This window comes from Mastigoproctus giganteus, chromosome 8 (genome assembly GCF_048544385.1).
Source record: "Mastigoproctus giganteus isolate SK-2022 chromosome 8, ASM4854438v1, whole genome shotgun sequence".
Lineage (NCBI taxonomy): Eukaryota > Metazoa > Arthropoda > Arachnida > Uropygi > Thelyphonidae > Mastigoproctus > Mastigoproctus giganteus.
This window is the reverse complement of record NC_143582.1, coordinates 135,228,691-135,252,018: the sequence shown is the minus strand read 5'-3', so window position 1 is coordinate 135,252,018 and position 23,328 is coordinate 135,228,691. Positions and strand designations below refer to the sequence as shown.

The 23,328-nt window shown below is 37.3% G+C and overlaps 1 protein-coding gene and 1 long non-coding RNA gene across 7 annotated transcripts in view; one reads left to right on the top strand and one right to left on the bottom strand.

Annotated features, from left to right (window-relative positions):
• The window catches only part of LOC150081836 (uncharacterized), a 146,789-nt gene extending 144,850 nt beyond the window's left edge, over positions 1 to 1,939 (top strand). For both annotated transcript variants that reach the window (XR_016547256.1, XR_016547255.1), the window contains one exon: positions 1,841 to 1,939. This is a non-coding gene — a long non-coding RNA (uncharacterized LOC150081836). The remainder of the gene's footprint in view (positions 1 to 1,840) is intronic.
• Positions 1,904 to 23,328, bottom strand: part of LOC150081835 (E3 ubiquitin-protein ligase CHFR-like) — a 352,893-nt gene continuing 331,468 nt past the window's right edge. For 2 of the 5 annotated variants that reach the window (XM_090378929.1, XM_090378930.1), the window contains exon 17: positions 1,911 to 1,977. In XM_090378929.1, coding sequence (XP_090235055.1) covers positions 1,911 to 1,977 — 67 coding nt within the window. Of the gene's footprint in view, positions 1,978 to 2,923; positions 3,031 to 11,541; positions 11,859 to 15,040; positions 15,118 to 23,328 lie in introns of those variants that run through there. The other 3 variants (XM_090378932.1, XM_090378934.1, XM_090378933.1) reach the window with 3 other exon arrangements.

Sequence of the window (23,328 nt, the reverse complement as noted above, 5' to 3'; positions counted from 1 at the left end):
AGCTGTAATAATGATAAATGGCTGGAAGTCAAGAGAAGAATAAATTTTGGATGGATAGCATTCAGGAAATATAGTCACATACTGAAGAGCAATATCCCAGTTTGTCTGAAACGTAAAATAATGAACCAATGTATACTCCTCACCATGACTTATGGAAGTGAAACTAGGGCACTCACCAAAAGAATGGAAGAGAGAAGCTGAGAACTACACAGCGAAGAATGGAACGAATTATATTGGGAATCAGACTGTTAGATAGGAAGAAAAACACATGGATTAGGCAGAAAACTCAAGTAAAGGACGTTCTTATCAAAACTAAAATGGTCTTGGGCAGGACACATAGCTCAAAGACACGATGACAGATGGACTAAGAAAATAACAGAATGGTACCCAAGAGGAGCTAGAAGAAAACCTGGAAGACAAAGGCAGAGATGGATAGATGAAATTCACGAGTTTGTGGGTAATAAATGGATGGCCAGTGCTCAAAACAGAAGGAACTGGAAAGTTGTTGGAGAGGCCTTCATCCTGCAGTGGATTGAAAATGGCTGATGATGATGGGTAATGCCAATAATACAGGTTATTTGGATGTTTTACAACACCTTAGATCATATTTCACCAGATCCATCAATAATAGATGGCACTGCTAAAGTTGAAATGGTATGTTTCCCCAAAAGTGTACAGCTAAAATTAAGCCCTTGGAACAGACATGCCTTACGGCAGTATGTTCATTTCCACTGATGTTCTTGCTGTTTTCGAAAATATTATTTTACATTGTGAGGTGGAACAACTAGTCTCTTGATGTTATCTGCATGTGTTCCAGGATATACCAAATCACTGAATATTTTTCTGGCATGCCACTGAAGGGTTAATTAAAAATATATATTAATAATCTTCTGCATTATACAGTTTTAATTAATGTAAATATTTTACCTTAATTCAAGAAATAATTTACTTGGCGCCCTAGGTCTATACAACTTTGCTTTTATCCATAATCAGTTCCAGATGATTCTGCAGTGGGAGCGGAGAATTTCAATCCTTCAGTTTTGTATTTAAAAAAAAAAAAAAAACCTCATCAATGGTCAATTTTGATTACACTCATATAGACTAGAAGGCACTTCCATACTTGGTTTAATCTAATCTGTCCTTTTTCTCACTGGATCCAGAAGACTATACTTTCTACTTTGAAAGTTTCTCTATTGGAGCAACTGTTAACTATGTTAGAATCTTCCCTACCACAGAATTGTTTCTCCATATTCTATTAGATGATATATTTGGTGATAAAGAGGTAATATTAAGTCATAAATTTTATGAATATTCATAAAAGGAATATCTTTTCCACATCACCAAACATTCTCCTAACTAAAGAGTTTTTTCTTGAAAAGGTCAATATGCTAAAATATTGTATATTTATTTAGCAATACTGCATTGGTATGTTTGCTGTATGCATGCACTACTCTGGCCTGAGAGACAATGATGGGGCCAACAAGCCCTTCTGAATTTAGGGAAAAGGCAGAAGCAATTGCTCTCTTTCTGAGAAAACCCAGTTTACCCAGAAAGAGGTCAATTGAGTTGGAGATTTAAGTGTAATGTGTTTAGTATATGCATTTAAAGTTTTCTTGTTAATACAGATTCTTATAAATAATTCAATAGTATCATGGTCAAGTTTTATTCATAAATTTCACATAACTGGGTCTTGAACAGTTATACTTTTTAATAAGAGGAGTTAAAAACACACTTACTCCATTATAAATATAATATAAAGTGCAATTAGCAGTCCCTTATATGTTACAAAACAAATAAATAAGTCTTTGTAATCTCTGAAGGATTTTTATTTTTGCTACAGGCTACAAGTCAAAGATAAAGGATTACCACCAGTGGATAGCACAGAACAAAATGGCTAGTGTAGGTTGTGGTCAGCATTTAGGATCATAAAAAAAAAAAACCATATGAGGGCTCTTCCAGCAGTACATTCTGGCAAATCTGGAGATAAAAATAATATGAAATAAATAGTACTGCAGGTGATAGTTTTTTTATTTAAATTAGATATGAGCAAAAATTTCATTTTTAGGAATATCACCAAAGCATTCTTTGTGACTAAACACTGAAAGAAATTAATATGAGGTATGAGCTAAAAGTTTCCAGACTGGAGCAATAAAATTAATTTAGAGTTATATGTTGGATTATCCCCTCCACACTGATCACAGCACTTCTCCCACTGTTTTAAGCATCTCTGAAACTCCTGATGCTCCAACACTTCCTGTGATTCAGCCTCCACAATGTCTTTAAATCTTCATCCTTTTAATTGGATTTTCATTTTGAGGAACAGGAGGCCAGGTTGGGAGGGGGAGGGTGTGGGACCGTCACTATTTTGTTCTTGGCTAAAAATTGCTGAACTGAAAAAGCCACGTGATAAGGCCAATTTATCACCTTATCACGATGCAGAAGCCAATCCCGAGTGCACCAGTTGTCTTCTGGCCATCTTCTCTTGATGCCCTCCTTCAAACACCTTGGATCCTTAATGCAGAACTAATGATTTATGGCTTTACCTGGCAGAAGGAACAATGATGGACTTTTCCGCTTTGAGGACTGCTGCTTTGTTTCTGGATCATAAGCATAAACCCAGCTTTCAGTTCCTATCTTTTTTGCCCTGTGCTTGCAGATCTCTACACAAAGAAAGTTGGTTCTATTTATTACTTAGGAAATGGGGTACAAATTTTGTAGCAATTTGCTTCATGCTTAAATATTCAGTTAAAATGCATTTGACACGTAACATACAATACGACTAACATCAAATATTGTTAACTTTGGTTACACCACCTACCCTCTTTGATGATACACACATTTTCCAACATTTTCATCAGACCCAAGTGCTGAAAGTTTGGTTGCCTCAGAAATGCAAATACCATTTAAGAGGTTGTCCTACCTACACCAAACGGTTGTTTAAGCATTTTGTAAGTCTCTGAAGATGTTCCCCCAAGTTTCTGGCAAATTTGATACAAATTTCTGTTCCTTAATGTCCATCACCTTATCCGGCTACAAAAATTGTAAGATACACTCAAATTAGTTCAAACACCAATTGCATAAAAGCATGTCATAGTGGCACAAAATTCATTACACTAACTCACAATTATTAGTAAATTAATAAGAGGAGTTTACCTCAATATAGTACGTAGAACACTTCCGTATGATACCCTCCAGAAATTAAAACGGAAAAAACGAAAAAAATCGACAACTTACCGGTACATTAAAGTAAAATATAAATAATTAAATAATCAATTTAACACAATTAAAATTCAAATTAACGCAATTAAAAGAATCTAACGAAAATATTCAAAACGATTTTTGAATTCACGAACACCCCCTCACCCAGTATCCAACGAACCGACATATCAACAGGTTACAAATCTTTCCTCGTGTACACTATCGCAGGACCAGATTTCACTTTTATCCAAAGGATTAAATTATAATTTACCACCTCGAAAACTGCCAAAAAAACAATGCGTAATTGATATTGAATTTGGACTTCGTAATGTTCCACAAAAAGATGTATTTATTCAACAAGTTAACCAAGTAGTGAATAACATAAAAGAAACGCGACTTCCTAAATTGAATACACATGATTGTTCAGCTTTACGAGAACTTCGGGAAAATAAGGACATTATCATACAGAGGGCAGATAAAGGAGATACAGTGGTAATACTAGATAAACATGATTATATTAATAAGTTAGATTCAGTTGTGTCTGATACCTCCACTTATCGTGAAGTAGACCCGGCACTGTTTACCAATTTGGTAAATCAATACAATAAAACGTTAACCACATATCGTAAAAACGACTACATTACTATGGTTCAGTTGAAGGAATTGAAGTCCAGAACATACAATATTCCTGCACTTTTCGGTCAGGTAAAATTACACAAGACTGGATTTCCTATTCAACCTATTGTTTCCTACAGGAACTCTGCATTTTCAGCCTTAGCCACACATGTATATAACATTATAAAACCTTTTAGACAGGTTATACAATTTGGGATTAAGAACTACGATACATTATTTAATAATCTTAAAGACTGTAGACTCGGCGACAATGACAATTTATTCTCACTAGATGTTACCTCATTATATACGAATGTAAACGTTGAATACACATTAGATATTATTTGGGATATGTTAAATAAAAACTCGACACCGATTAATTATACGAAGCTGCCTATTAAGGAAATTTTTCACTATGTATATAAAGTGCTTAGCATCATAATACACAGCCATTTCTGAATAAACAGAAAATTTTTAAGGTGGCATCGTTTTAGGTTATATCTCATATTGTGAATGCCTTCACAACGAGTTGCCATGATATTGCACTACTTCGAATAAGTAACGCTTCACCTAAGGAGAAGACTAGTGTTACTTATTCTCAGATAGGTACCACCACCCAGACAGCACTGTTTCAGGGCTATTTGGCCCTTCGTCAGTGAGTGGGTAGGTACCCAAGTGATGCAATGATGGCAAAAACAGTTATGAAGTATAACTCCACAATATGAGAGATGCCTGATGGTGTATGATGTATTTAGACTAAGGCGCATTTAGGGCTAGAGCCTCAAGCTGCGAACAAATTTAGACTATGTATATAAAGTGCTTAGCATCATAATACACAGCCATTTCTGAATAAACAGAAAATTTTTTAAGGTGGCATCGTTTTAGGTTATATCTCATATTGTGAATGCCTTCACAACGAGTTGCCATGATATTGCACTACTTCGAATAAGTAACGCTTCACCTAAGGAGAAGACTAGTGTTACTTATTCTCAGATAGGTACCACCACCCAGACAGCACTGTTTCAGGGCTATTTGGCCCTTCGTCAGTGAGTGGGTAGGTACCCAAGTGATGCAATGATGGCAAAAACAGTTATGAAGTATAACTCCACAATATGAGAGATGCCTGATGGTGTATGATGTATTTAGACTAAGGCGCATTTTGGGCTAGAGCCTCAAGCTGCGAACAAATTTAGACTATGTATATAAAGTGCTTAGCATCATAATTTGTTCGCAGCTTGAGGCTCTAGCCCTAAATGCGCCTTAGGAAATTTTTCACTTAATTAAACTGTTAGTTGAGGCTAACTACATCACCTTTCGAGACAAGGTGTACAAACAAATTTTTGGATTGCCAATGGGTTTGAGCCTGAGTGGCTTAATGTCAGAGATCTATCTCTCAACGATTGAGCAGATACATTTGACACCTTTTCGTCCCCGTATCACATACTATGGGAGGTATTTAGACGATGTTCTAGTTATTACCGATAGTACTATCCAAGACATTTTACATTCGTTTAATAATATTCATTCTAGACTCAAATTTACATTGGAAAGGGAAGATACGGATGCAAAGTCATTAAACTTTCTAAATTTCACGCTTACCCGGGACTCGAACAAAATACAATTTAGCATCTATCGAAAACCCACAAACACCGGTATGCTTCTACATTATAATAGCTATCACCCGTTCACCTACAAAAGATCGATTATCTTTAATCAATTTCTAAATGCCTATAAATATTCAACGACGGATTCTGCTTTGGACGCAGAAATACAAATATTAACTAGCAGATTCTTAAACAGGGGTTATCCCATTAACACAATAAATCGAATTAGGGTACAAGCTAAGGATAGGATACAAAATACTACACCAATCAACAATAGTAATATCAAAAAATACTTTATTTCTGTCCCATATGTTGAGCTGTGGCACAAACAGCTTAACAGATTCTTTAAAGATACCGAATTTAAAATTATAGCTAGGCCTACACGGAAGTTACACACTATACTGAACAATCGCTCGGTTCTTTCCGCATTTGCAACACAAATTAATGATCTGGTATACAACATTTCTTGCGGTGATTGCGACTCGTCTTACCAAGGTTCTATGCGGTTTTCTCTTAATATTCGTGTAAATCAACACGAAGCCTCAGTTCGTGCTTCTCGTTCAGCAGCGTCAGAACTACCCTTTCATGCCATTAACGAAAAACATACTTTTTTATTTAACGAGGCCAAAATACTTAACGTTCAACGTAATTATACGCGACTATTAATTGCAGAAACCGTTGAAATTAAATTACACGAGAATTCTGTTAATGTTCGGCGGCCATATTTGATCTCCGATGCGTGGACCTTTACGCGCATGCGCGAAGACATATAATCACTATTTAAGTTGCAGGTTTAGCCTGATTCGGTAATTTTCATTCCTGTGATCACGACAGTCGGTCGAAAAGCATTAGTCAGCTTCAGGAAGGAAAATCGTTTTGAATATTTTCGTTAGATTCTTTTAATTGCATTAATTTGAATTTTAATTGTTTTAAATTGATTATTTAATTATTTATATTTTACTTTAATGTACCGGTAAGTTGTCGATTTTTTCGTTTTAATTTCTGGAGGGTATCATACGGAAGTGTTCTACGTTCTATATTGAGGTAAACTCCTCTTATTAATTTACTAATATTATTATCAACGTAGAACATATTGAGTATTACAGCTCTGATTCATACTAACTAACTCACTATATATATATATATATATATATATATTAGTTCAGTGGTATCAAATGGCAACACTGCTATACTACATGTGGTTAGTGCTCTATGTGTAAAGTACAGAAACTTTTGACTTGTATATAGTACACTATATAATTGTTTTGAATAAAATCTCCAGCCATATAAGTATGTGTTCACGAAATTTTCTGTATATAAAGTTGAAAGATTAAAATTCATAATCCAGAAAGATAAACTAAGTAGCAACAGACTTAAATAAAAATTTTATAATTGCTTCACAGAATCCTTATTAAATTTATGAAAACAAGTAGTTCTTGTGGCTACTAAAAGGCAGAGTTTTAGTGCAGATATTCAATTGTAAAGAATACCACTTTCCTGTATTGACAAATATATACTTAATTCCAAAATAACAAGCACTGCCCTTTTGTGTATACACATTTCAAATGTGTATACACAAAAGGGCAGTGCTTGTTATTTTGGAATTAAGTACTGCCCTTTTGTGTATACACAAAAGGGCAGTACTGTCCACCTTTTTTGCCTGATCATGTACCTTTTGTATATATTTTTTTTATTTGTGAGAAAATGGCAAATTTACCAGAATAAGCAAGTAATATATATTTTGCTGTTTCTCACATTATTTTCTGTTTTATATATCATCAGCTATACTTAGTCATATAGCAAAATCTGTGTGATTTCCTAAGCTAACCTATTGAGAAATTAAATTCATTTGTGCATATTTAAAGTAGTTCGAGTTTTATTTCAATAATCAGGTATTTTAGTAGTACAGGTAAAGAGGAAATTTGAATGCTCAAAACATTTAGAATTAATCTTAATAGTGGCAAATGATGCAAGAACGCAAACTTGTAAAGTATCAGCAAAAAAAAAACTACCCATCTCGCATGTCATATGGAAAGTGACAACTCAAAAATTGTCGAAATCAAGTTAAAATAATAGGAGGATGCACAAGCTTGAACTCCACATCCTGGAAAAAATGACATATTTATAACTCCAGTTTTCAGCCAGTAGCATGCAGCTGTGTTGCTTTTCTCACAGTAGAAAAGTGACACGTCAGAGTTATAACAGGCAAGATTGTATTTGTTGCGCTAGTAAAACAGCACTTTTTTAATTTGACTGGGGAATAGGAGTAATATTTCCTTAATCTATTACAAATCTAAATTAAACTGCTATAACTTTACGATTTCAGAACTTAAAAGTGATAAAGTACAGTGTTTCTTCTGGCAAGAGGGTCAAGGTAACTGGGGGGGGGGGGCATAGAAATAGATACAAATATTTAGAAGAGACTGCCAGATCCGTGAACAGTACTGATCTTGAGATTACTTTCTACTCAAACAACTGCAGTGGACAACAGAAAAATAAGTTCACTGTTGCCATGTACATGCATGCTGTATCTACGTTGATTGTTAAGTCCATCACTCAAGTTCCTAATTACAGGACATCACAAAATGAAAGGGATAACATGCATTCCATGATAGAAAAATCCATAAAGAAAGCATTAAAATCGGGACCATTTTATATTCCTTGGCAGTATGTTACACATTAATACATGCAGCGAAAAAATGAGGGAACCCATCTAGAGTAACTGAAATGACCCATCGATTTTAAAAATGTTTCTTAGCATTATGAGAACAACTCAAAGATGGAAGATAATGAAAATTAAGTGAAATCAAGGTACCGAAGGTTGAAAAATGTAGTCTCAGTGCATTCTTCATAAAAACATTGTATGAGCAAGAGGACTATATAAAAATTGTGACTAACAACAGATGTCAGTTGTTAGAGGGTAAAACTATCGAAATGAAATCAGCATACACCAAGAAGATATAAGTTTCAGATAATAATAATAATAAATAAAAAAAAAAAGTAATCATATTCTAGGCCTGATTAAAACAAATCATATCCCTAAAAGCTACAAACCTTAAAGTTATGGTCATGGTATGGCCTCTATGGTAGTCATGGTAACACAAGTTTGAAAATAATATTTATAAAATCTGTTAAAAAAGGTTTATTGCACTTTATCAAGCTGGTAATTTTTTTCTAATCTATTATTAATGCCCACAATTGAGATGAAACGTTATCTGATTTCTTTGTTTTCACTTTTATGAAAAATCGCTTTTTTGAGTTGTCACTTTTCCATACGATGTGCGATCTGTCCATTCTCTCTAATAATCTGGCTAATGCTCCCTTAAATTTATTCAACCTATCAACTTCTACAACACCAAACAGAAGTTAATTCCAACAATAAATTACTCTCTGGTTGAAATCATAAATAAAAAAAAAAGTTGGTGGAGAAAGTTTAAGGATGCCATCAGCATTTAGTTTACTCAATCCATTTAAACACTACAATCACGTCTCCTCATAGGTGCTGGTTTCCAAACACTGCAATCTGCAGAACTGAAGTCGTTCATTGTTAGAATGCCCTTGACTAATCTTTTTTGCTCTTCTCTGCACCTGTTCTGCACCCTTCTTAAAATGAGGTTTCCAGACCAGTACATAGTGCTCAAGTTGCAAGCCAAACCATTGCTTTATACAACAGGATAATCATCACCTTGTCCCTGCTAGCAAAATTTCTAAATATCACTGACAGAACCCCATAATGTTTTATTTAATTTTACTTCTAATATTCTTGCATCCTAGAATTTCCTTCAAACACATTTTCATGACAGGTGGATGCCATTTCACAAATGCCACCTCACCTTGCTAAGGTCATGATGGGGATTGCAGACATCATGTTGGCCAGCCCTCTACTAGGGAAGACCATACTTTCTATTTCTCTTTGCAAATCTACTTTCACTGGATTTATGTATGTAGGGTGCTATAAAATTTAATTGTATTTGGAATAAGAAAATATGCAGTTAACATGGATAACACACATTGTAGATTAAATATAATACATATCACACTGACAAATGTTAAGAGCAAACAAATGAACAGTTTCCTTTGTTGGCTCTTAGCTTTTTTTGTTAATGTAGAATTAAACACATACGTTCTAAAATTTACTTACATCATTTATATATTGCTAAGACATATGTTTTTACTATTACATGCACATTTTACTGGTTAATAAACTTAATTGAAGAAAAAAAAAAAAAAAAAAAAAGTTAAAAGTTAAAAGCAAAAAATTTTAGTGCTAAGAGCTGTTGTAAAGTTGGATGTAGAATATGTGTTACCAAGATAAATCACAAGGAATGGAAGACTACAGTGAAAAGAGCAGATTGTCACTAGTTACTTAGTACATTGTGAAAATTTCAAAATTTTTGTTGGATAAATTAAAAATAAATTAAGAGAAGCACCAACCACTCACCTTGAATGATATGAGAGTGGGAGATAAACTCTTTTTAATGTGGCAACACTATTGTTGCCATATTAAAAAAAAAAAAAGAGTTGAGAAACAGGTCTGCATATACTATAATTGGAAAAATTAAATCTTTTTTTTCCCTTTTTCCATTAAACATGTTGCTTGGATTTAGGATAGACCATCTTGATCCCCTCTATTGTCCACCTGTCATTCTCCACCCTATTTATGTTTTCCCATTCTTTTTTCTTATTGTATATATATATATTTTGTGTTATTATTATTATTGTTAATGTCTAATTGAATATTTTTAATTTATCACTTGCTACGTTAATGCCATTGCCCTGTGGCAATTGGACTATTATACGTGCTTGATATATATTTTTTAATTTGATTGCTTAGATTACTTAAATTTTTCTGGTATCTATTTTCTATATTCTATAGGGTATTAAGGTGTATAATGAACAGGAGATTTAGTTAGCGTTTTTAGTCTAACCTATTCCTGGGGGTCTGTAATGGTATTCAAATTATATAATATATAATGAATTAAATTTTAATTATAATTATTTTAACATTAATTAATCATCATACAATACTAACTAACTAACATTCCCTCACCTGGTCATCTACCCGCTACTTCATCTGGGGCTTTGAGCGGATTGATAGCCAGTTTTAAGGGAATGTCTCATAATTACCTGTTTCTGTTATCTCCTTACCAGTGAGATTATTTTGCTCTTTAAGTCTATTTAATTAATTGAATATGGATAGTTTTATTTCAATTTGTCTTTTAGTTTAATTTTAATTTTTGAAAGTATTTTTATCTTAACATCGGATTCGGCAAACTGGTAGAGGGGAAACAAAGCCCAACGGGTAATTATCGGAATAAGCGAGTGGAGTTATACTTATCTGTACGGTGGTGGTCTTTCGGTAAATGAGGGGTTAGCCCTACTCATTGTTTGTTTTATCACTGGTTTGGTTTTTGAGTGCGCAGCAGCACCTATTGTTGCTTGATATTGTTGTAGGGTGATGTTTTTGCAAGTCATCCGATGAGTGGGCTGATTCCTACGTCAGCCGGGGTGGGGCTGAGTCCGGGGTTTTTTTTTTATTTCCGGTTTTTAATTGACTCCATGGTGAAAATTAAATTCTTATATGTTTTGGTTGTTTGTTATTTACATGAGTTGGTTTGTTATTTACATTGATTGTTATTTACATGAGTTGGTATATATATATATCCATCTTTTGCAATGTTTCCTGATTTCTTCATCCCTGTATCCCTTAATGTTTTCATTTTTAGTTTCTTTTGTTTTTGTAGTTGTGCCTCTTGTCTCAGTTGCATATGTTATTATAAGTCTCAGTATAGTTTTATTAGGTGGTTTGCATAAGCACTTACTGTCTTTCTGTCTTCATATAATAATTTGACTCCAAGTGGACAGATTTGCCAAACCATCTCCAATTTCATTAAAATCAGACAAACAGATCCAGTAATTATTTCTTTATTTTTACACATTATGATATCCATATATTGTAGCTGAAGCAATACAGATTTTCATGAAATTTTATGTTTAGCTCTCTTTTGACAGCCTTCCTGAACTTAATTAAAATCAGACAAATATATAACCAGAATTATTATGTTTTTTTTTTTCATGCATATTATATAGGCTAATCATATATTATAACTATTTTTAAGCACTGGATATGTTTGTTTCCATGCACTGATGGGAGGAATGAATGGGCAATATTGTGGATGCACAGAAACAAAATATGTTACAACAAATTACTACTATATGCTTATTATATTAATCACAGCAGAAATGTGAAATATGTTATATTTCAATAATTGGGCAGGTCACATAGCTCGGAGACATGATGACAGATGGACTAAGAAAATAATAGAATGGTACCCAAGAGGGGCTAGAAGAAAACCTAGAAGACAACAACGGAGATGGAGTAAATGGATGGCCATTGCGCAGAGCAGAGGGAACTGGAGGGTTGCTGGAGAGGCCTTCATCCTGCAGTGGATTGAAAATGGCTGATGATGATTTCAATATAATTAAAATCTAGGAATAAATAAAGCACATTATGAAATCATAGTATCAGCATACTATTTTGAGGTAACAGTTATTTGTTTGATTAATTGTATCACAGAGCATGAAATAAGTTTGTGTTTCATGCATGGATTACAAAAAGTAGTACAAAATGCTAAGTAAATATTAGGTTGTGAGGTATGTGCAGCAAAGTGAGCAATTAATTTCTATGTTATTCATTAATTGGTAACAAGACAATTAGTCATTTATCAATAATAACATATGCAATTATTTATAATTTATCCTGCCACTAGTCATGGCACTGTTACATACACAACTGCACAGAACCTGATAGTTTTTTTTTTTTTTTTTTTTTTAAATCCTTGCAGTGCTTACTGTATGTAATTGGAAAAAGTTTTTTTTTTTTTTTTAATTTCCATTTTCCAGTTCAGAGAAATGTTAAGGGCATGAAATTTAAAACTTACTTTACACACATATTAATGATTTGTCTGACCACTGGATAATCACATTCTCTATAACTCAGCATCTTGGCTGCCCTCACACCATGTTACATGGGACATCACAAAGTTTGTAACCAAGAAGGCAAACTAAAATCTATTTGCGTTAAACCTGCACAGGCCCTGTTCAGTGCCAATGACTGTACAGACGTCGAGGTGTGCAGATGTGTGTTTTTGAGCAGCTCCTGCATCGTTACTGATTTTGGCTGCTTTTGTTGTGGATTTTGCTGCCCTCATTCGGGTACGGAGGAAGGTTATGTATATTTCTAGTATGTTATTACTATTTTCATGGATTATAAGCTACAAATTTGTTTAATTTTAGTTACTTTCCTTTGTCTGCATGCTCATGGTGCTCACAACTTGACTCCAAGTGGACAGATTTGCCTGAAATTTTATACTTATATCTTTCAGAAAGATTTGCCAACCATCTCCAATTTCATTAAAATCATGTATCCAGTAATTATTTCTTTATTTTTACTCATATGCTATATATTGTAGCTGAAGCAATACACAGATTTTCATGAAATTTTATTTTTAGCTCTTTTAAAGAGTTGTCCATTTACTAGACAAAGAAGTTGCATGAAAATTGAAATTTTTGCATATGCCTTCAATTCAAGGAATACATGGCAATGCAAAGTAGGATCACAGCAGCAGCAGTCTGCACAGGCATTGCGGAACATTGGACCAGGCTGGAAAGGGTAGTGCAAGGCCTGCACAGAGAAATCCAGGTGCTGCAACTAAACTCAGAGGTACTGTGGACTACTGCCAAGGAAACCCAGGCTAAAACAAAAGGGCCCAAGTTGCCTCTAAACAAGGCAACAAACATAGTACTACTAAGACCAACTGAGGAAGGTATTCACTGTAATAGTGAGGAACTGAAAGGAGCAGTTATAAAGAACCTAAAAGGTGATATTAAAACCCTGAAAATCGAGGGAATAAGAAAAATTAGGTTCACAGGAGTTATTATTAAAACAGCCTCTAAGGTTGAGTTGACTTAGATGTTATAATTAACAGTAAAGGGGTAAAAAACATGGGTGTCTATGCAGAACTACCAAGAAAGAAGGGACCCTCAATAATCATTTTTGATATGGATAAGGAGATAACCAAGGAGGACCTCTGAGATGAAGTAATTGAGAGGCATATACAGGAAATGTCCCGAAGAAAACCTCAAACCAAAGTTGTCCAAAATACCATACAAAGTCACGATCAGACTGCAATGTTAACGGGGTAGATGAATTATCCCCAAACATAAGGAATCTACTCAAACAACGTGACAGAATCTATGTTGGATGGGGGAGTCACAGGTTCAGGGAACGTGTGCCTGTACTGAATGTTTCTGGTGCCTAAGATTTGACCATACTTCCCACACATGCAACCAGAAACAGAGTACATGTGGTTGACGTGCCATAATAGGGCACAACTACAATAAATGTAATAAAAACGGCTTAGATTCTAACCATTCAGTTATAGATCCAAAATGCCTGGTGTATTTGAAAGCCAGGAAACAGATGCAATCTAGAATAGATTATGACTAGACACCCTAATACAGAAGGGGGGCCCCTGCTGTAAAATTTCTGCAACTGAATGCATAGTGGGCTCAGGCTGTGGCAGACCAATTCAGGCTCATTTCTGAAGAGGAAAATAGATGTTATGCTGCTCCAAGGGCCATATATTCACATGGATAGGGTACAACAATACCCTGTAACTTTTAGAATAGTTGAATTTTCTACATATACCTTGTGGGCTGTCATCATAGTGAGAAATCCAACCCTCACTTTAACTAAAATACAGGAGCTTTGAACTCCTCATGCAGTATATGTTCAGATTACCACTGCTTTAGGCTCCATACATGTTATTTCTATGTACTGCATGCCATATACAGGAAATGTCCAGTACCTACAGTCTTCCACTACCATTCTACCGGGTGTTAAAACAGTATTGGGCACAGACTCCAATTGCATATCTCCTATGTGCACAGCCATGCTGATGATAGATTTGGTACTCAATCACAATGGCCAAACCCTGTAGTCTTACAGTTACCTCATTATTCCTTGTGTCTGGTGTGGGATTCATTTTCCACCTAATTTCATTGTGCTGACACCTGACTCTTTGCACCCAGGGATTATCAAAAAAAAAAAAAAAAGTGGTTTTTGATAATCCCATTAGGCAGGGAATAAAAGTGTGCTAAGTTTTCACTCAGAAAAATTCATACTTACTATTGTTTTTCATTATTATTTATTTATATCAAATACACATACAAATGTAAATAGATGAAAATTGCAGTACCAACGTTGTTTACAATATTCTTCAATTTATGTTTCTATTGGTATTCAACAGACAAAAATTTCAGTGAACTATCTGTATCCACATTGTTTCTAAAGATGGATTTTTTCAACAATATGCAATAACAAATTGGTTTCAAAGTAAAAGAGTTTACCTGCTCTTGATATTTTGTTATGTATATATATATAAAAGGAAAAAATACATATAATGTGAAGGTTTCATGTCACTAAATCTTGTTCTAAGCTGAAGTGTGCTAAGCTATGGTTATGATCTGACAAGGAATATTTTGAAAACCACAGTGGGCAGCAAGTCACATTATTTTGAGGATGCAGGTTGTATTTAAAAAAACAGAACAAAATAATTTACCTAAAAAAAGTAGGCTCTAATTTCAAGATGAAACTTGCTAGACATTTCTGCTCTGCTCACAGATATGGTTATATCGCCTGAAAGAAATATATGAAGGTACACATTAAAATTAAGAGGAACATAAAAAAAAAAAAAAGGGCCAAGAAATTATAACTAATTAAAAAAATCCTAAGAATAAAGTTACCAAATGCTTTCTGCTGATCCTGTTTAAAGCAGCTAAAATTATGCAAGTAATATACAAAGGGTACTAGGAAAGTTTTGCAATACAGCTTTGTTTATTTAATTTTTTCAAAGTAATTTCCTCTACATTCAATACACCTCTCCATCCTCCGAAACCAATCTTTAAACCAGTTCTGCCAAGTTTCACTAGGGAGTACAGCACACTCATTGTCCCAAGCCCATAGAAGGTCCTCATCACTGGAAAACCGCCTCCCTTTTAGCTTCATTTTCACATGCGGGAACAGTGCAAAGTCGCAGGGAGCAAGGTCTGGCCTGCAGGGAGGGTGCTCGAGAAGTTTCAGTCCTGTCGTGGTCAAATATTCGGTGCAGGCTTTGGCGCGGTTAGCTGGAGTATTATCGTGATGGAGGTACCAGGTGTCCATTCTTGACTTTGGCCGCAGGTTCTTCATAGATCCAATGACTTTAGGCAGGCATTGTTCAGTATACTACTTAGCTGTGACTGTCTTCTGCATGTCCAAAACGACACGTTCCACAATTCCACTCGATTTGAAAAATACAGCTATCATTTTCTTCTTTACAGATCGGGATTTTCTGACAATTACGGGTGCGTCGTCATCATCAAAGACCCAAACTTTGTTTTGAGCCTTGGTCGGCAGATCGTAATAGTACAGCCAAGTCTCGTCTCCTGTCACGATGTTGTTCACATACCGAGATTGTCCCTTATCGAACTTTTTTAACATCTCCCGGCACCAAGTCACACGTCGTGTCATCTGCTCTTCAGTCAGTTGATGCGGCACCCAGAGAGAACAAAGTTTCTTCACGTGCAAATGATCTTGCAGAATCGAACGAATTGCTGGTGCATTTAGGCCCAAAGTATCCTCTATCTGTTGGTAGGTCACTTGCCTGTTTTCGTCAAGCATTTTCCTCACAGCAGTAACATTTTCCTCCGTAACTGACGTTCGTGGCCTTCCCGGCCTCTCAGAATCCTCCAGAGTGAAATTTCCCCTTTGGAATTCTCTATACCACCTGAATATCGTTGTACGATGTGGACAATCATCATCTAGTGCAAGAGTCATTTCTTCTAAGCACTGGTCTATGGTTAAACCACGCACGAAATTATACCACAAAACTGTCCTTATCTTATTTCGTGACCACGATGCCATCACAAGCACTTTACACTCTCACTACTAATGAATAACTGAGCCCATCGACTTGGCGCGGCGGCTACTATGCACGTATGAACATGTCGCAACAAGCAGCTTCCTGTGATTCATTGTTGCGTCATATTGCAAAACTTTCCTAGTACCCTTTGTACAGACCCCTAGTGGACACTTTGCCCGTACGGTCGAGTAAATTAGTGCTCCGTTATTTGAGTTAAATTGAGTTAATTATTTTGCGTTTCTCGGATTAAATTCTGGTGTACTACAATCCATAAGAGAAGGTGAGTCTTTTGGTGTCTTTTTCATGCTGAACTTCTAAGGCGTTGAACAGAAATGGAGATTTTAAAATTTTCGCATCATGTCGTTTTTCTCTACGACGTGCACTATGGCGACGCCCTATAGGTTCGGCCGTTGCTCTTCAGATTCTAATTAAGTGTAAATTAGAGGTGCTTCAGAGGAAATAACTATAACCATTTTAAATCTTCTAATAGAACTGCAATGCCTTTTTAAATTATGTATCCTGTGAGTTTATCATTTTGTACTCGTCCAGTTTTTTTTTTTTTTTTTTCCCGGGAGCTGCTAACTGCTTAGAATATACAACCACGTGGACGCGGCCATTCCTTCTTCCCTAGTTGAAGAACAAAGGGGTTAGTCTGCGGTGCTTCTGTCACGTGACTCAGTTCCCATTGGCTGACAGTTCGGAGGTTGAAGTAGCGTTGGATAAATTATTTTAGTAATCAAACTGAACCCAATCTAATGATGATATCACAATATGGAATTAATAGTTGATTTTTATTAATATTGTATTATTGGCATCTATTAATAATGATTTATGATCTTTAATCGGGTGCTAATTAGTGCTAGTTTATACTGACGTCATACTCCACTGAACTCGTATTACAGTGACGTGTCTTCTAACAGAATACTGAATTAACTATGGTAGATTATGACGCCCCCTTCTGAAACTAATAAATACCAGAAGTAAATCTTTAGCCTAAAATAAATTATCTGGAAACCGATACTAAAATTGGTAGACTGCGCTACCTTATCGGATTTTCATCCAAACCAGCACAAACACAACGTATGAGTTCTCGAGAAGAGTCCAGCTCCTCAGCTCCAGAGGATGTTCCTCAGGATGCGGGAGATGAGGCTGAGGCTTCGGGCCCCCTCCTCCCTAGGGCGCCAGTAACAACTGCTTCCAGGAAGAAGAAAAAGAAAACTAAAAAGAAATCCAAGTACCGGGAGCCTCGCTCTCCCCCTCTGCTTCCCCTTGATGATAACAGTAAGTCTCCTTGTGCCGAGCCCCCAGATTCCGACCCAGACCCGCTGATGTCATCAAAATTAGAATTTAGCATGTCGACACCAGTTGCCAATTCAACTACTAAAAATCCAGCTTCAGATTCTTCTCATCCACAAGCCTCACCACCACTTCTGAAACTGGCCACTAAGGCTTCTTCTGCATCTCCAGCAGCCTTCCAACTTGCTGCAGTTCAACCGATATTGCCAACCCCAAAAGCAGCTTCCGCATTACTCTTAGCAAGCGATGCTACCCCAGTTCCTGCAGTAACTAGCAATATAGCCTCTACTGCCCAACAAAGCTATTCAGCTGCAGCCACTCCTGCTACTCTAACTGCGGCTGCTCTGACACAATCGGCCCTCGATCAAACTATAGCGGCTGGAATTCAAACCTCCAGCAAGCTGGCAATTCCATCTACATTAGTCCCAACTCTGACTGTCAACACTGATAATACTTCATCTCTATCCCTGCATCAGGTAGTAGCAATGCTACACAAAAAACTGGTTGCGTTCCTAAACCAAGACTCCAATAGGATTACAAAGTCAGCTAGCAATACGGTACAAGAGCTTTGGAATAATTTGGAGACTATCTCCACAGCTCTCCTAATAGACAATGAGAAACTAAAAGCAGTTAATGCTGAACTCAAGTCCAAAATCCAGCTATTAGAAAAAGTGGTTGATACAGTCTCCAAGTTCTCACCAAATCTCTCAGAGAGTTCTGAACAAGACACGAGCCCTCCTTTGGAAATTCCGCTGGCACGCACCTATGCTGCTGCAGTGAAAACACAGCCCTCCGGAACCAGACCAGAACCAACCTCCAACCTACGGATAAATAGATCAGAAATGCAGAGTCCACAACATGTCCTACTACTGAGAGCCACTGAAGATTCTGAGTTAAAAACAAGTAGCGCGGTAAAGGACCTTGTTCAAAACACCCTGAAGAATGAATTTAAATCAATCAAAATCAAGTCACTGCGCCCTGTAAGAAACAGAGGAGTTATTATTGAAACTGCCTCAAAACAGGACCTGGAAAACATCTGTACAGCGAGTTCATTTCAAACTGCTGGGGTTACAGCTGGGCCTCCAAAGATGAGTAACCCATCAGTGATCATCTATACTATCCCCAATTCAATGACCAACGACGAGTTGGCAGAAGACATGTACCACAAAAACCTGGTGGACTATGGAGTCACCTTGGATGAAATAAAGAAAGGAGTAACATTCAGATTCTCCACAAGTGCGAAAGGCAGCTCTACTGCCCATAGAGTCATAACACTAGACCCCTATCTTTACAAAAAAGTTATATCGCTCAACAGAATTTTTCTGGGCTGTAGTTCCCACAAGTTCAGGCCATTCACTGTAGTAACCAAGTGCTTCCTTTGCCTGGGCTATGGGCACACTTCTGTCCACTGCACCCACACTTCTCCAACGTGCGGACACTGTGCCCGAAGCGGACACGTTCATGCTGAATGTCCGTACCGAGACGAACTTCCAAGCTGCATCAACTGCAAACGGAGAAAGAAAGACCATCAACATTCAGTTAGAGAGGTAAATTGCCCAGAGTATCAACGAGCTCTAGAAACTGCACGGCAAAGGACCACTAATGAATAAGAACCTAATTTCTCAACAACAGCTTACCAGACCTACCCCGGCAGCATCCTCAGCAGCCAGTAATAGTCAGAACTCCAGCCAAATTAAATTACGCATCATGCAGATAAACGCTCACCATTCCCGCACAGTTGCGGATGAAATAAGACAGGCAGCCGAGACTCACCAAATCGACATAATTGCAATACAGGAGCCATACACCATCAAAGTCCCAGCAGAAAACACACACAAGATAGTGGGCTATTCAATGCAGACAAGACTCATACAGCCAGCTAGCACTGACCCTAAGACCTGCATAGTTGTACTCAATAAGCAAATTGATGTCCTTATAATTCACGGGCTCTGCACAAAGTTTGCTACTTGCATCCAGGTTAGGTTCTTTTCAATCACACTATATATCATCTCCCTCTACTGTCCGCCTTCCAGGGATATAGATGACTTCCTAAGATATATTGAGTTTGCCATTGACCTTCTTAACTCTAACAGTATACTAATAACAGCAGACGTTAATGCCAAATCCCCATTGTGGTTCTCAACTTCCTTGGATGCACGTGGGCGACTTCTAGAGGAATTAATTCTGAACAGAAATTTAGCCATCCATAACCTACCCAACAATCTTCCGACATATTGTAGCACCACTGGACAATCTAATATTGATGTCACACTAACCACCAATGACTTACGGACATGCGTCTGGGATTGGGTCACAATACCGGACTGGACGATAAGTGACCATCGGGTCATCTATTTTCACATTGGGACCAGGCGCCTGCCGACAACTACTAAGGAAAGAGTGACAGAATTAGTAAGGTTTTCCCTAAGAACAGTCGACTGGGATGCCTTCGACTTCTCCATCAATAGAGACTTTCCAACACATGACCCTCTCCAATATGAAGAAGCAACACCAGAAGAATACAGTGAAGTAATACAAACAGCAATTACCAGAGCTTCGTATAGAGCAACAAGGAAGAAAGTCCCATGCAACAGACCTTGTGCATGGTGGAACACGGAACTTATGACACTAAGGAGGGAAGTCCACCGCGCACGAAAGCAGTATCAGAACCGACGAAACTGGCCAGCAGCAGACGTCGAAAGGCTACACAGGGAATACTTGAATAAAAAGAATACATACACCAAGGCAATAGCAACTAGAAAGCGAGAAACCTGGGCTACATTCGTCCTAGAATCTGGAAATTCAAACCCCTGGGGGTTACTGTATAAAATCACACGGGGAAAAACTTTCACAACAGATATCTCTGGCACTGTCCAGGCTGATCAAAATGAAACCACTAACTGGACTGACTCTGTCAGTGCCATCATAAATAAGCTCTTCCCAGACGACAACCCTCAGAATGACTTGCCGGAACACAAAAGTATCCGGAAGAAGAATGCCGAATATATAACACAGACCCACGCTGAACCCTTCACCGGTCTGGAATTGAATCAGGTCCTCAAAAAAGTAAATACGAAAAAGTGCCCGGGACTGGATTTAATTGAATATGCCTTCATCATTAGATTTCACAAATTAAAGCCAGAACATCTTCTATTATTGTACAATAAATGCCTCCAAAAATCAAAGTTCCCCCAGCCCTGGAAGGTTGCACTTCTCCGCCTAATACCAAAACCAAATAAACCAATAACAAACCCTCGTTCATACAGACCAATTGCCCTGCTGGCAAACCTGGGCAAGACCTTGGAAAGGGAATCAGTCTCATCCGGTAAAGCGAATGATTAGAGGCCTTGGGGCCGAAACGACCTCAACCTATTCTCAAACTTTAAATGGGTGAGAAGTCCGGCTTGCTTGACTCGAAGCCCGGACGAAAGGATGTGAGTGCCCAGTGGGCCACTTTTGGTAAGCAGAACTGGCGCTGTGGGATGAACCACGAATCACGAATCTCTTTCTCTCCAAAGGTATGATTTCACCAGCCCAATATGGATTCACCCAGGGCAGATCATGTGAAGATGCCCTCTCTGATTTGATCCTGCATCTGGAAACTTCGCAATCCAAATATGAACTCGCTCTGTTTATTGACTTCGAGGGGGCCTTCGATAATGTATGGTGGGAAAGTGCACTGGAACGTCTTCGCACAGCAGAATGTCCAAACAATCTTTACTGGCTGTTCAGAAGCTACTTCTCACAACGTACAATAGTAGTTAAGTCAAAATATCACCAAGTCCTTAAACCCATCCACCGTGGGTGTCCCCAGGGCTCTGTCCTGGGGCCCTTGGTGTGGAATATGGTGCTCCAGAGCTGGCTCAGTAACAGTTTTGAAAAAACGAAAATCATAGCGTTTGCCGACGACCTCACCATCGTGGTCGCTGGTCATTCCAGAGCAGCCCTCGAATCCACAGCACAGCGAGTACTCAACCATCTCTCTACCTGGACAACAATCAACAAATTGCAAATCAACCCTGCCAAAACTAAGATGATGGTGTTTAAAAACCGACTCGACTTACGAAGGCCTCCCCAGGTCAAAATCAACGGAACCCAGCTAACCTTCGTAGAACAGACAAAAGTCCTGGGAGTAGTAATAGACAACCGTCTGTCTTTCTTCCCCCATCTACAGCATCTGAGTTCCAAGACCAAAAAGTTCTCCGCCGCAATTATACGGATCTCAAGAAGTGAGTGGGGACTATCAAAACGAACCCTTCTTCTTTATTATAAAGCTGTCTTTCTCCCAATAGTAACCTATGCTGCCGGGGTCTGGTTTCACAGAGTTCCCATCATTAAGATGAAAGAAAAGCTAAACTCTATACAAAGAGCTATGTTACTGGCGACCCATCGAATCTGCCGTACAGTCTCTACAGCAGCTCTCCAAGTTATAGCAGGCACCCTCCCTCTCGACCTTTACACAATCTACAAGGGGCTCTGCTATCGAATTAAAAAAGGTATTCCGGCAACGATCCTGGATATAGAACTCTCACTAACTACAGATATAAAGCAGGAGAAATCTCGATGTCTCAATAAACTCTTCAATGTATGGCAGACCAGATGGGATTCTTCTACTGTAGGGGTTGTAACTCGGAGTTTTCTTCCGGAGGTAACCTTCGCAACCACTAAAAATAACGCCCGATGGTTCTCCCTCAGCCTCGAATCATCCTTTCTCATTACCGGACACGGTTCTCTAAATGAGAAACTGCATACACTGGGACTCATCGACACTCCCTCCTGCTTTTGCGGACAAAGTGAAAGTTGGAAACACTTGCTTCTGGAGTGCGTACATTACAACGATATCAGAAACCGTCTCCAGAATAAGATCCAGGACTTCCCACCAGTAGATCTGCATCAACTGATATGTACCCAAAACAACCTCGAAGCCTTCCAGACCTTTGCAGCTGAGGTATTTGCCTGGAGGAGGACACTGATCGTCAATGACCGACGTGGAAATGCCGATCATTAACAATTTCACTGCCAACTGAAAGTCACCCCTTCTACTGACTATTTTTTTTTTTTTTTTCTAACCTCGGTTTTGCATTGTTTCCGCGTCCTGCCCTGGAACTAGGAGCAGCCTTGGCACACCTTTTCTTCTTTCTCCCTCTGTGCAGGATAGATAACCACTCTCACATTTTTTTTTTTTTCTCTTACTCTCTCTCTGCTGGCACCCCGACTTACATCTTCCTCTTCACTGTGGGATTAAAATTATTTAATTATTCTGTAATTATTATTATTATTAGTATTTTTTTTTTTTTTTTTCTCTTACTCTCTCTCTGCTGGCACCCCGACTTACATCTTCCTCTTCACTGTGGGATTAAAATTATTTAATTATTCTGTAATTATTATTATTATTTTTTTTTTTTTTTTCATTTACTTAGCTTCATTTTTTTTTTTTTTTTTTTTTTTTACTCGTGCTCTGTTCTGACAATTGGGATGTGGACTATCATTGGTGCCAGACAGCTCTCCCTTTTTTTTTTTTTTTTTTCATCACAGGGAATTTATTTTATTTTTCTTATTTTATTTAATTATTTATTTTATTATTTTTTTAAAATTTATTTATTTATTTATTATTATTATTTTTTTTATTTTATTTATTTATTTATTTTTTT